Source organism: Oreochromis niloticus, linkage group LG4 (genome assembly GCF_001858045.2).
Source record: "Oreochromis niloticus isolate F11D_XX linkage group LG4, O_niloticus_UMD_NMBU, whole genome shotgun sequence".
Taxonomy (NCBI): domain Eukaryota; kingdom Metazoa; phylum Chordata; class Actinopteri; order Cichliformes; family Cichlidae; genus Oreochromis; species Oreochromis niloticus.
Window position 1 is genome coordinate 6,173,641 of NC_031969.2, and position 14,314 is coordinate 6,187,954.

Below are 14,314 nucleotides of genomic sequence, written 5' to 3' on the forward strand. Positions count from 1 at the left end.
TGGCACTGACAGTGCCCTAGACAATGTCTATGCAAAGTTTCATCATGATTGGTCAACTCATCTAGGAGGAGATGAATGGGGTCCAGCGGGTAATTACATGCAATATGTTTCTGATAATACGGCAACTAACAGTAATACATTGTTAATCACCAATCTGTCTATATAGAGAGAAAAACCCATTTAACAGAAATTCATAGTTTTTACTTTTACATTTGCACTCAGTAACCTGGTAACAAAGGAATATAACCTGAAGTTGAGTTGTGCTCACTGATAAAGCCTCATTCAAAATGATGAAATCGTAGTAGTAGTTAGTCTGCATTTATAAATTGGACAGCAATTATTTGAAACCTTCACTAATCTCTCTTAGAGTGACTGCAGTCAGTCCAAGTCAGACTGCAGCTGTTTGCAGAAAGGTTGCCTCCTGTAAGGTGAGATGAGCCCCCTTATACACATTGCAATTTGCATTTCCAATATGTTGTTGGCCTTTACACTAGGGTTCTGTCTTTCTTGGTGCTGTAGAAATACACTCTTTGCATGTCGTCCCCAGCACCTAATGAACGGAGAGTAGAGTAATTAATCCCCAGAAACACAATACTGTGAGGAATCACAAGTGTACAATAAATCGCAGAATGGATTACAGTGGTATAAGCCCAACCTAATTGGCAAATGAAGTTGAGTTGTTCCCCACAGTGGATGTCCTTCCACTGGAAGTCCTCTCTGCTGCCCATGCCGCCACAGGTGTTCGAATAATAGTAAGGGACCGAATTTTGTGGCCAATGGAAGAAATTCATGGAATGTCCAGACATCCAGAACCAGTCATTTCCTCTTAGTGACCTGTTGGACAGAGTGAACAAAATGCTGCTGTTTATGTTATCTATGGATGTTTAAAAGCTTTTTCTCTTTTTTCCACAATTATATGATCCAGATTTATCTTTATGATGTTAAATAGGGCAAAAAAACTAAAACTCCTTCCAACCATTCATCCATTTTCTTCCTCTTACAAAGTTCAGGGTTATTATGAACTAAATGCACTCCTGTGACCCTCGGTTAGATAAGTGGTGCTCTGTTAGTAACTTTATGTGTTCTCTATCTTCTTTTAAACCTTTCCTAGTCAGTTTGAGTCATTGTGTACATTGTTTGCATTGTTACTTCTTCTTCTGTCTCTTTGTGGTCATTTCACCTTTCTAATCATTGGATAGATTTCTTTTTACATTGTATTGCAACTGGACATGAACAACATCTCATTCCTTCTTTCACCCCAACCGGTCGCAGCAGATGGCCCCGCCCCTCCCTGAGCCTGGTTCTGCCGGAGGTTTCTTCCTGTTAAAAGGGAGTTTTTCCTTCCCACTGTCGGCAAAGTGCTTGCTCATAGGGGGTCATATGATTGTTGGGTTTTTCTCTGTATTTATTATTGTGCGATCTACTGTACAATATAAAGCGCCTTGAGGCGACTTTTGTTGTGATTTGGCGCTATATAAATAAAATTGAATTGAATTGAATTGAATATTATGTCCTGTTCATTCATTGAGGTGTTAAGAGCATTTACATGATAAGCACAGTACCTGCGCAGTCCCAGCCAGATGTAGTCTGTGAGGGTGAAGGGAAGGCTGCCCAGCAGCTGCTCCAACTCGTCTTGCTCCTGTTGGCTGTAAAGGCTGAGCAGGTCCCAGTGATAATGTCGACAGTACATCAGAGCATCAGACCAGCAGAGCCTCTTTCCCACAACCGTCACGTTCCTTTTGCCCAGCAGCACGCTCACAGTGGGAGGAGATGGTGGAGGAGTCAGTGAAGGAGTGACAGCTTTGGGGGCTGAAAAGAAAGAATCTTGGTTCCGTTTGTTCCAACCATGTTTGGTTGTTTTCATTTTGTTTTAACAGGCTAAATTGTAAGGTTGCTTTCAGCTCCAAATTAAAATATGAATACTGAGAGGTGGAAAGCAATATAGAGACAATATAGAAAGCATCAACAAGCACATGCAACCACAACATATGGTGCTAGAAAACAAACACACCACGGCCATACCATAGAGCGAAGCAAACACCTCCACTTCACACATTGTCAGTATTTTCTCAGGTCCTGGTATGAACACAGTGATGTAGCGACCTTCCATTTCATTACACTGGAATGTGTATGTTGGGGAACTCCCTAATGATTTGACAGTGCCACACCTGATAGATTTACACAAACATCAAACTTATTTTATCTACAAAAGAAAATGTTTTGGCTAAACAATAATGTGCTGTTATTTAAATAAGAAAAATAAAATCATAAATATTTATGGAGAAATCATGTCCTACATGGAGTTTTTAATTCCATTTTGATCCAGTGAGTTTCCAATCAAGATCTGCGCCCCAATAAGCCTGTAAGCTGTACTACTGCCTCTGTTGATGATGGTGACAGCAGTGACCTTATGGAGACCCAACAAGTCTATGCGCCACCAGGGAGAGTCCTCTGTTGGTGAAGTGTGGGTACAGCATCCTTGTGGCACATCTCCATTTCTGCATCCATCGACAGCTTTTGAGGCCCAGTATTCTGTCCCAGACCAAGTCGATGACTGTACTGTTTCTTTGTTTAAGGCCACATTTGGAAGCGGTTCCACTAAAGTATTGAAAAGAACAAACAGATATGAGTCATTATCAGGCAGGTGTGTTTCAGTAGCTCAGCTTCAGTCACTAAAAGCTCTACCTCGGGCAGCATACACCTCCACTTCACACAGGGTGAGAGTTTTCTTCTGTCCAGGAAGAAACAGGTTCACAAAGCGACCCTCCATGCTGCCTCCATCACACTGGTATGTGTAGGTTTTACCCGCTTTTATGTGGGAGATGGAAGCACACCTGACAGACGAATATATGCGCACAATATTATGTTAATATTGTGGGCTTCCTGTTCTCTTCAAGTTTAAGAGCCAAAATGAACATGTTGGAATTTTTATGGATTTTCCCAAAGTTGGATAGCATGTATCTCTTAAATTCATTTCATAATGAAAATTGAATTCTCATCATTACTTGGGATTATTGTTTCCATTGTTCTCCAGTGAGTTCCCTATTCGGATCTCAGCTCCATCCAGTCTTTCAGCACAGCAATCTCCTCTGTTGGTGACTTTTACACTAGTGATTGTAAAGCTGTGCTGCAGGTCTACCCTCCACCAGGGGTCAGTTTCGTCTTCTGCAGTGTGGCTGCAGAACCCATTGGTATAGAACGAGCTCCGTCTACCGTCAATGGCTTTGGATGCAGCAGCAAAAGAGAGCGTAGATGACTGAGTAGCTTCTCCTTTAAGTGCTAAATTGGGTAATGGGTATCCTTGAAAGAAAACCAGGAAAAGTCGTTTTCTGCAGAAGGTGCACTGTGCAATGATTTTAAAGGTCACACTTAATTTTCATAACATTTTCTGACTCAAAAGACTCTCCCATATACATCCATAAGACAAATAATCACTGGAAATGTATATGTAGTCCTGATCAAAAGTTTAAGACCACTTGAAAAAAAATGGCAAAAAGCATGCAATATCTTGAAAACAACACTTAAACTGAAACAGACTGAACTCAGTAATGAGTAGCTCCACTGTTATTGTTGATCACTTCAAAAATTCATTGCAGCATGCTTGATGCAAGTGTGAGAGTGGGAACGTTTCTCCAAGTGGTGAAGCTGGATGTACAAAGGAAATCTGCTGTCTGGAACTGTTATCTATTTTTGTAAACTGCACACTCAAAAAAAATGTTTTGTCTCACTATCAATTCTTCTTGTTGCATGTTGAAGCTGTACTTGGAACCTAGTTCAGATCCAGACATGCAAAGCATGGTGTGTGTGTGTGTGTGTGTGTGTGTGTGTGTGTGTTTAATTTAATAATAAGAAACACCCTGAAATAAAGCCCTGATCAATTTTTTTGCTTTTGTCCCAAACTCATGGATGTTTGCGTAACACTGATTTTAACAATAAAGTCCAATAAAGACCAGAGAGTCTATGAAATACCAGATGTTTGTATCAGTGTTACGACCCTGCTCAAAAGTCGCAACATAAATAAGGGGAGGAATACCAGATTGTAGGTGACAAGAGGTTTTAATCCTAAAATGCATAGCAGGTTTGCTAATATGGCTGGTACCCCCAGGCACAGCTAGTGAGGCTTTTTGAAAGCCTGCCTCAGGTAGGCCTTGATCAACACCTGACTAGGTGTGGCCAATTAGCACCAGCTAACACATTGAGGAGATGAGGGGCTGCAGAGGGACGTAACAATCAGCATCAGACTGAAGTGTGATTACCATAGTACACTTCAACCTCACAGAGACTTAGGATCTTCTTGCTTCCAGGGAGAAACACAGTGACATATTGTCCCTCAAAAGACCTGCAGGGAAAGTAAGATGTCTGTCCACTGGGAAAGTGAGAGATCACAGCACACCTGTGAAGGAAAGTGAAGGAACTAAATCTTCACATAATGATTTAATTATTTGGCGCTTTATGAATTGTTTTCACCTCATGCTTTCATGGTCATTGATCTCTGTTGACTTTCCAATCCAAATTTCAGCACCATCTAGCCCGTTTTCTAGTTTCTCTGCACTGGTAATTAGTACAGCGCCGATTGTGTACACTTTTTCCAGGTCTACCCTCCACCAGGGATCAGATTGTAATGTGGTAAGTGCGCAGGACCCTCTTTGATAGCTCGAGTCTCTGTTGCCATCAACTGCCTTGTCAGCAAAACCCAGGCTGTCATTGTTTGAGGACTGTACAGCATTCTGATTCAGTGCCAGGTTTTGGAGGAGATGACCTTATTAAGAAAAAAACAGTAGTAATTAGTCAAATTAATAGATTGCCCTGGGAGTCGAGGGTGGTGGCAAGGGGTGTTGGAGTAGGATTGTACCTGTTGGTGCACCAGATTCCATCAAGAAGAAAAGACCTGTTAACATAAAGCATTTCAAGAGCTTTAGTTTTTCTCCCTTTTAAAGACTGTATAAACAGTAGAGGTGGGAGGATCGATCCAAATATCTATAGTATCGATACCAACACTAGTATTGACATGTGATTGATACTAGCACAACAGAATCAGTGTAAATAACAGATGTTGAACAAAAGTTCTTTAGAGACAGGCACATTCTAGGCCTCCAAAAAATACATGAAAAGTTTAACAATATGTTTTGCTGGTATATGGTTATTGTGGAAAGTAAAAATCACAGTGATTCAGTGGTCATTAAAATGTGTTCTGAATATGTATATTAATGATGAATCATGACATACTACTCTCCCCTACATGAGCTGCTTTAATAGGTTAAAATGATCAGTATTGGTATCTGCAATACTGGCCTTTTATTTACTTGGCATTGAATCAATACCAAAACTTGGAGTATCGCACAGCAAATAACAGTTTTGATTCATTTTTATTAATTCTTGAACTGGAAAAAAACAGCAATCTCAAAGAAATCACTGCTGACATTACCGTGAAAAACATGTCATCAGTATTTTATATAATAAAAGGTAAACAAAATATAAAATAATAAAAATGATAATTATAATAATAAAATACTTATGCCTTACAATGTGGACTTGGTATTATGCTTAGTATTTTTGGTCTACACAGATTTAAATAAGCAAATTCTGCAAAACCCTTAACTCTACACCTTGCACTATTTTGCATTACTTTGCATTATTTATCTCATTTGTTGAGTTTTGTTTGCAGTGTGAAAGATGACAACACACCTGTTTATAAAAGTGCCAAAAAAAGAGAAAGAAAATGAAAAAAGTCTTCTTCACATAACAATTGTAGAATGATTATATTTCACCCGATGCTGTTTTTTGTTGAATTTGGGATTCAGATTTCAGCATTATCCAGCACTTCTCTAATTCTGCTCTATTTGTTATAATTTCAACATCAATTCTTTACACTTTCTCCAAGTCCCTCCACCTGGGGTTGGACTGTAATGCGGTAAGTGTGCCTGATCTACTCTGATGGCTGAGGCGTCTTTTCCAGTCAACTATTTGCCAGCAAAGCCCACAAAGCCACTGGACAAACGTGTCTGTAACTGTTGCGGGCTGATGGCTCATATGTGTGAGTGTAGAGTGACATGCAACTCTTTAGTGGATATTATGTCTGACACTGAAGCCCTGTGCTGAGCAAAGGGAGCGTGTCCAAATGAAGCCCGTGTCGATCGTTCTTCAGAATATCACGTGAACAACGATAAACAGGGCTCTGAAATGACATGACTGTTAATGCCTCATTATGTGATTTGAGCTTTTGAAGAATTGCAGGAAAGACACTCTTGTTTGTCTTTCCAGCAAAACCCACATTTTCATTGACTCAAACAGAGGAAACAGAGGCACAAACAAGAAATATACTAGAGCCTAAAAACACTCTTAAATCCAAAAGAAACATAATATAAGCCCAAAACAAAAAACAAAACATTTGGTCAAACCCAGGACCTTGAGATTAGAACGGGTTCTTGATTTTTCAAAATAGGCACCCAAAGAGGAAAGAATTAAGGGAAGATAATATTCTACAACATCTCTAAGTGAGTAAAGCAGGTTATGAGTAAAAGAAGAGTAAATTTTGTGATTATGCATTTTTTTTTCTTCATAATTGTGGTTCATGGTGTGGGTTTTAAATAGATTAAAACAATAAAATATCTGGCACTGATTCTTTATGTAGGAAAATACATTTAGCAAAAGGTAATTTACCTGTGAAGATCCAAATATAATCCATGCCATTCATGTCTCCTCGAAATGTCACATCGATTATGAAATTGAACAAATGACATTAATTGCTGATATACACCAGCTGGCAAGTAGATGACTTACTTTCTCCGTAGTTTTCTTCAGAGTACTACGAATAACATACTGTATTTAGTCTGATAAAGGAGAACATATGGAACTTCAATGAGTGTTCGTCAATGTTTGCATGAAGAAAGACACACCCAAATGAATATTTGCACTTTCTGTAAGTTTCCCCACACTGCCAGCCCCTTAAGTTTCTTTGTTTTGCAAATGTTTTGCATTTGAACACTCTCACATGTCTTTTCAAAACTGTGACGAGTGTGACAAAGAGTCAGAGCACTATTGAGCTACTTGACCCAGCTCTCTTAGCTAATTTTAGACTGATTTTTAGTCAGGATTCACAATTCATCAAAGTACAAATACAGGTACTACGCTGTGGTGGTGTGAGTGGATTCCACTTTGTTAATGTTGACAAGGCCACTCAGCCAAATATAATTGTGGCTGTTCATTACACTTTGCCGAAAGCTTCTTGGGCCAGAGCTTTGAAAGCTGCCTCATCCAGCAGCTTTCGTAAGATTTACCATCGAGCCAGGAAATGGCCAGTGCACGTGTTTTAATAGGACTCTACTCAATTTGCTGTATACTCTGTCGGTGTTCAGAGAGACTAGAATTCATCTCTGCCCCAGCTATGCTATTGTTATAGTACCACTCTTATGCAGGCCAGTGTATGTTCTTTTGCGTCGACCCCATTGCAAGAGATGTTCATGTGTGGATTCAGGAGCACCAAATCCCACTGTACATTATGTTTCAAGGACCTAGGGAATGACTGCTGACCACAGAAAAAAGAATTTTGACCAACATGTTAGAGATGCACCACTGAAAGATGGCTAATTAGTATTTCTGCACAGCATGGCTGGGAGGAGAATGAGAGATCTGTGGAGTGAAATAGGCTATATAGGGTCCAGAAAGCACCTAAAGAGAATGGGGCAGTATATACACTTGCATCTTCAGATAGCCATAGCAAAGTAAATCATGTTCATTGTACCTTTTTAAAGGATGTAATATGATAAATTATTATACAATAATTATCATATATTATGTTACATATTATGCTGAGAAAGGCGGGGTACCCCGCCTTTCGCCCTATGACAGCTGGGATAGGCTCCAGCACCCCCCGCGACCCTGGAAAGGATAAGCGGAAGCGAATGGATGGATGGATTATGCTGAGAGTGGTTCTGTTGCTGAGGTTGGGGTCATCCTGTTATCTCTTACTGCCTCAACTGCTTCAATGACTGGAACACAAGTGAGGAGAGATATTACATCATACGAAACCATTTGCCTCCATAATGACGTCTCTCACTTTCTCAGAAAAATCCAAGGTGTTCTGGATGTGGTGTTTAGAGCTGACTACCAACAGGTTGAGGATCAAAGCCAGAAACTTTGAGATGTTATAGATGACCGAGTTGATCAAATAAACAATATGATCTTACAGGTACACCCCTTGTACCTGTCTTCAGTATCTTCAGTATACCATACCGACTTGGTGTAGTTTCCCCTGGTTATAACCTGTGGTATGAGGTCCGGTTAATAGCATGGTCCTGTTTCAGACAATCTATCTATCTTCCTGTAACTACTTCCTGGGTCTCGTTTCACGGACTCATAATTTTCCCATGATAGTCTTTCTGGTTTAGCAAAACTGCCCACCAACCCTTGTCTGCCATAAGGATGACAATGTTGTTGTCATTACTAAGCAATGTGAGTGCAGGGGACTTTGCATTGCTGCGATAGGCCAACACTTTCACATCTGCTTCCACATCTGCACTGTTGTTGTTTCAAATTGCTGATTCTGTGGCTGTGATCATTTCCACTAGTGAGATTTGTCTCGGTGTTCAATCATTTTGCAAGACTGTTATTCAGTGCTTGAGTGAGTTGTCTGCCAGATACATACTCATGTATCCACATCCTTGGTGTGGCATCTTTGTCTCTTCTAGCCGCTGAGAATGCGTTCTGTGTTTTGCTGATGTCAACAAGTAAGTCAAACTTGCTTTGTTTCCTGGTCTTAGATGTTTCATGCTGTGCTAGATGAGCCTTTTCAATGAATTCAAACACCATTTGAAGAGTATTCTCATCTAGACGCACTGTAAGTCTCAATCTGAGCCGCTCCTCTTTTGAATTTAACACATCGATGGTAAAAATTTGTTTGTCTCACCTGTTCATTGAGCAGCTGGCTCTGTGCCTTCTGGAAGATTTTTGTTGTGCTTCCTGTAGTCAGCAGTCTTATGTTATGTTTGCTCATGCTCACATACTAGCTTTAGGCAGTCCTTCCCAAAGTTGGTTAAAATATCTTAATGCATGCTCAATGATCCAGGTAAGGAAATCCTAAAAAGTTGATTCTGTTCAAGTGAACATTGCGTTTTCAGTGGAACAAACATTCTGTCATCCATCCAAGTGCCTTCTTCAACCTAAGCTTCCTGCAGGTTTCCCCGTCCTTATAAACAGTACATCTGCAAAATGACCGAAGCCACACTGATTAACAATGGGCTGTGGTGTCAGATAATTTCACCCACAAACTAAAACCAAATCATCACCCGTGCTTGAAAGTTGGTATGAGATGTTTGTTTTGATATGCTGTGTTTAGTTTTCTCCAAATCTAGCAGTGCATTATGGCCAGACATCTCCACTTTGTTTTCATCTGTCCAAAGGACATTGTTCCAGAAGTCATGTTCCTTTTAGAGGAAAGAGGAATTCAATTCAATTCAATTCAATTTTAGTTATATAGCGCCAAATCACAACAACAGTCGCCTCAAAACTCCCTTTGGACAGGAAGAAACCTCCGGGAAAACCAGGCTCAGGGAGGGGCGGCCATCTGCCACGACCACTTGGGGTGAGAGAAGGAAGACAAGATAAAAGACATGCTGTAGAAGAGAGCCAGAGACTGAAACAAGTATGATTCAGTGCAGAGAGGTCTTTCTCACAGTAACCCTTCCAAACATGCCATACTTGTTCAGTCTTTTTCCTAACTGTACCGTCATGAACTGTAACATTTAACGTGCTAAGTGAGGTCTGTAGAGTCTGAGATGTAGCTCTTGGGTATTTCTATTGCACACCAGCCCTACAAGCACTGAAATCAGCCAATTTTTTTTTTTCACCCCTTGGTGCTTAACTCATTGAAATATAGTGATCCCTCATTTATCGCGGGAGTTACGTTCTAAAAATGACCTCCATCCGAAAAACTGCAATTCTCATTTGCCTCAGTTATGGTCAGTATTCATGATTCCACCAGAAGAAAGAGACTGGACAAAAATGGCCCGCGTGGCAGAGTTTTAAGACAAAAACCACTGCTGAGCAAAAGGAACATAAAGGCTCGTCTCATTTTTGGCAGAAAACATTTTGAAGATCCCCAAGTCTTGAGACAAAAGCTGAACTTTTGGGACAGTGCGTGTCCCATTACATCTGGCATAAAAGTAATGCAGAATTTCAGAAAAGGAGCATTATACCAACAGTAAAATATGGTGGTAATGTGATGGTCTGGGTCTGTTTTGCACTTCAGGACCTGGAAGACTTGCTGTAGTAAATGAAACTATGAATTCTGCTGTCTACCAAAAGATCCTACAGGAGAATGTACAGCCATATGTCTGTGACATCAAGCTGAAGTGTATTTGGTTTCTGCAGCAGGACAATGATCCAAAACACCAACAATAGCTTGAAAAAACAAAATGAAGACTTTGGAGTGACCTAGTCAAAGTCCTGACCTAAATCCGATTGAGATGCTAAAGCATGACCTTAAAAAGGCTGTTCATACTCAAAAACCCTCCATTGTTGTTAAAATACCACAATTCTGCAAAGATGAGTGGGCCAAAATTCCTCCACAGCGCTGTAAAAGGCGCATTGCCAGTTATTGCAAACTGATTGCCGTTGTTGCTGCTAAGGGTGACCCCAACATTTGTTAGGTTTAGGGGGCAATCACTTTTTCAACAGGGCCATGTAGGTTTGGCTTTTTTTTTCTTTTAATAATAAACACCTTCATTTAGCAACTGCATTTTGTTTTTACTTGTGTTATCTTTGTCCAATATTTACATTTTTTGATGATCTGAAACATTCAAGTGTGGCAAACATATAAAAAAAATAGGAAATCAAATCAAATTAACTGACATGTTAGATGTCTGGACTGCTGCTGTACCATCAACAGCAGCCAGCAAGAACTAGTGACAAGCTCTCATAATCGCAGGAGGCTCCTGGTGCTAGCACCAGCGATGGAGAATTACAGGAGGGACTGCAGTCCCAACAAGACAGTGAGGAAGAGACAGGGGAGGGTGAAATTAATGTGGTAACAAAACAGACTGAGGGGTGTAATTAGCAAGTGCAAGTAGCCCTTGGTTAAATCTAGCATCAGTGCCTAACCGGTCCAGCAGCTCATCGAACTGGTACATGGAGTAAGCATCAAACTGTGACACTTCATTCATCTTGCAGTAGTCAGAACCGTATAGACCTTTCTTCACCACAAGAACTACGGGGCTGCAACAGGCGCTGTGCGACTCTTTGCCATCATTGCTGTTGTTGCATAAGGGGGCACAAGATGACCTCTCCTCTTAGTTCTAATAATAAATATGAAAACATTCTCCACAACAGAAACCTTGAAAAAGGTGGGTAGGGCTAAAAAGAAACATCAAATGATAATAAATATCTGCAGCTCACATCTGTCAAACAATTGAAACAGTTAATGGTAAAACACTGCCCCCTAGTGGTCAAAGTTCCAGTTAAACTTCTGTATGGGCCTATTACTTAAAGAACCTTTGAAATATATTAAAATGTTTTCTCACAGTATATTTTAACTAAAATAAGCATACTATCATATGAATACACTTTCTATACAGGTGGCTTTGATTTTTCTCAGTAACATTATAACAAGGTTATTTTTACTGGGTAGTTCATAATTCTCTCCATTCTCAAGTATGAGCTTAAGATCAGTGATTACTGTATCAATAGATATCTGATCTCATTTCCAGACCGCTTTAAGATTACATGAGATCAAGTTTACTGTAGATCAAGTCCATTAACAAAGGGGACAATGCAAGCATGGCTTGTCAGTCCCAGCTGTGTTTCATCTTACCAGAAAAAGGCATTTGCAGACACTCATTGCTTTTGTAGTCCTACCTGTCAGAATTCATCCACCCAGTAGCTTTTAAGTAAAAGCACAGTCACAAGTAATAAAGTCTCCTTGCTTTCAACCATGCAACTGCAGGTCTGCATTGAGGTGGAAGTGTACCAAAATGTTGTCACAAGTGTCAGTTAACATGACTTCACTGGGCAAAACTCCAAATAACACTCACATTCTGATTTAAACTCAGTTATTTGTACACCAAGTCACTGAAGTGATTCGTGAGTCACAGATGCAGACAGACGACAGATCCAGCTCAAAATGTTTATTCAGATTAACAGATCAGAAACATTTCCAAATGTCAGACAGCTTAGAAGCAGAGCCATACCCTGATAACATCCATCTCTCCATGTGACACTTCACACAAAAACACCACAACATACAAGAACTGATGCCAGCTTTAAAGTCAGGAAATCAGGACAGAAATCATTCTCAGTGAAACAGCTGGAGCAGAAGTGAGTTTACTTCAAAGCCTGTGTTGTTAACATGTTGACTCCAGGCTCACTTCTAGGTCTCGGCATTTAGCTCTTGTCACCCAGAGTGTGCTTGTCAAACAGGTACTCTGCCATCTTGTTTTTGTGGGCGTCCATGCGGGTGAGGTTAGTGATGTGGTCACCCAGCTTCTTGATAGACTTCACCTGCTCATCCAGGTAGTGGCTCTCCAGGAAGTCACACAGCTGGGAAAACAAAATACAGTAAACATTTGGTGATTTGTCAAACATGCACAGCATGAACTAGTTCAGTCTTTAACCCCAAACTCCTCCCTCCTACTCCCACTTACATGAGGGTCATTATGCTGAGAAGCCAGCTTGTGCAGGTCCAGCAGAGCCTGGTTGACATTCTTCTCCAGCTCCAGAGCACACTGCATGGCCTCCAGCCCGCTGCCCCACTCGTCACGCTCTGGTTTCTGCACAACAAACAATTCTGTTATAGACTGAACACTTGTTTTAAGCTTTGTACACATTACACTATGCAACAACAGGAAGAGAACAAGTGTCATAACACTGCTCATTAATCCCAGTTTCTGTGTTGGAGACAGTCAGCTATGTCACAGCAGGACTAGATCAGTTTGTACACACCTTGATGTCCTGGAGTAAGATGCGACCTCCTCTCTTGTTCTGGAAGGACAGCAGCTTGTCAGCGTGCTCCCTCTCCTCATGGCTGTTCTCCTTGAAGAAGTGGGAGAAGCCTGGCAGGGCCACATCATCACGGTCAAAGTAGAAGGCCTGAGAAATCAGACACAGGTTATTAGTACACAGCAACAATTATTCTGCAAAACAAAAACACCCCACAAAAAACCCACACACACCACTGAGGTCACAAATGAATGAATACGCTGGATTTGTTTTCATCGTGAAAACCTTTAAAAAGACATTAATGTGCAGTAAATTCCGCAGGACAGAGTCTACATTTGTTTCCTGCGAAGCGAGTATGTGTATTGAAAAGCCACCGTAAGCATGACGCAGCATTTTTTTGGTAACTTAGTGACAGTACTTGTGGTGAAAATATACTCTGTATCTGGCAACCTGCCTATTTGCCCATGATAGTCAACAAAGAAGCCGCTACTGAAATCATGCATTACTGAATTTAGTAACAACATACCCGACTTTAAATCTACCGATTCCATTCCCCTGGTCTCTTTGTCTAGCGTTAAGCTAATATAGCTTGAGATTGAAGTGATTATATAAATCAGTATCACATGAAGTGTTCTCACCATAGAAGTGTAGGTGTAAGACGCAAACAGCTCCATGTTCACCATCCGGTTGATGGCGGCCTCGCAGTCGCGGTGGTAGTTCTGACGCACTTGGGACTCCATTTCGGCTGGCGTTTCTTGTGTTTTTTATTAGCAAAAAACGGTACAAAAATAAAGCTTTACGCCGACTTTATCTGTAGTGTTCAAGTAGAAAAGGATTTTTGCTTCCGAAGTGCAGCGTAGCTGAAATGTAAAGTGGGACGAAGACAAGAAGTTCCGTTCAAACACTGTTGAAGCAAGAACTCAAAGATTTCTCCCCTGGTGTGAAACGACACACCCGCGGGTCCCTGTATTTATACTCCACCGGAAGTGCTCGTGCCAGACATTACGTATGTTTCCACCAATCACTGAGCACAGGTATCTGTAACAAGTGTGACACAGGATGAGGTTGCATTTTTTTTTTTTCTCCTCCTGATTCTTAGAAAGCTCATCATTAACTTTAATGTTTAATGTGACCTGCTGGGAGATAGTCACGTGCGATGACAAAGCATTTTCATATTTCATCAGGAAACAAGCAAACAAGCATTGTGGCTGATCGGACACACCCCTCTTACACACTCTTCACACTCCTGTCATCTGAAAAAAGGTACCGAAGCATTCGGGCACACACATCCAGACTGTGCAACAGCTTTTTTCCACAAGCCATCCGTCTCCTCAACAAAAAGGGATTGGACTGATAAACACACACGCGCGCACACACGCGCACA

General features: G+C 40.8%; 1 protein-coding gene across 1 annotated transcript; it reads right to left on the minus strand.

Annotated features, from left to right (window-relative positions):
- Positions 1–12,104: 12,104 nt before the first annotated feature.
- Positions 12,105–13,887, minus strand: LOC100705593 (ferritin, middle subunit). Its single transcript, XM_003446409.5, has 4 exons — positions 13,569–13,887; positions 12,934–13,080; positions 12,636–12,761; positions 12,105–12,531 (listed from the first exon to the last, which is right to left on the minus strand). The coding sequence occupies exons 1-4, from the start codon at positions 13,668–13,670 to the stop codon at positions 12,376–12,378; spliced, it is 531 nt and encodes a 176-aa protein (XP_003446457.1). The 5' UTR covers positions 13,671–13,887; the 3' UTR covers positions 12,105–12,375.
- Between the last annotated feature and the right edge of the window lie 427 nt (positions 13,888–14,314).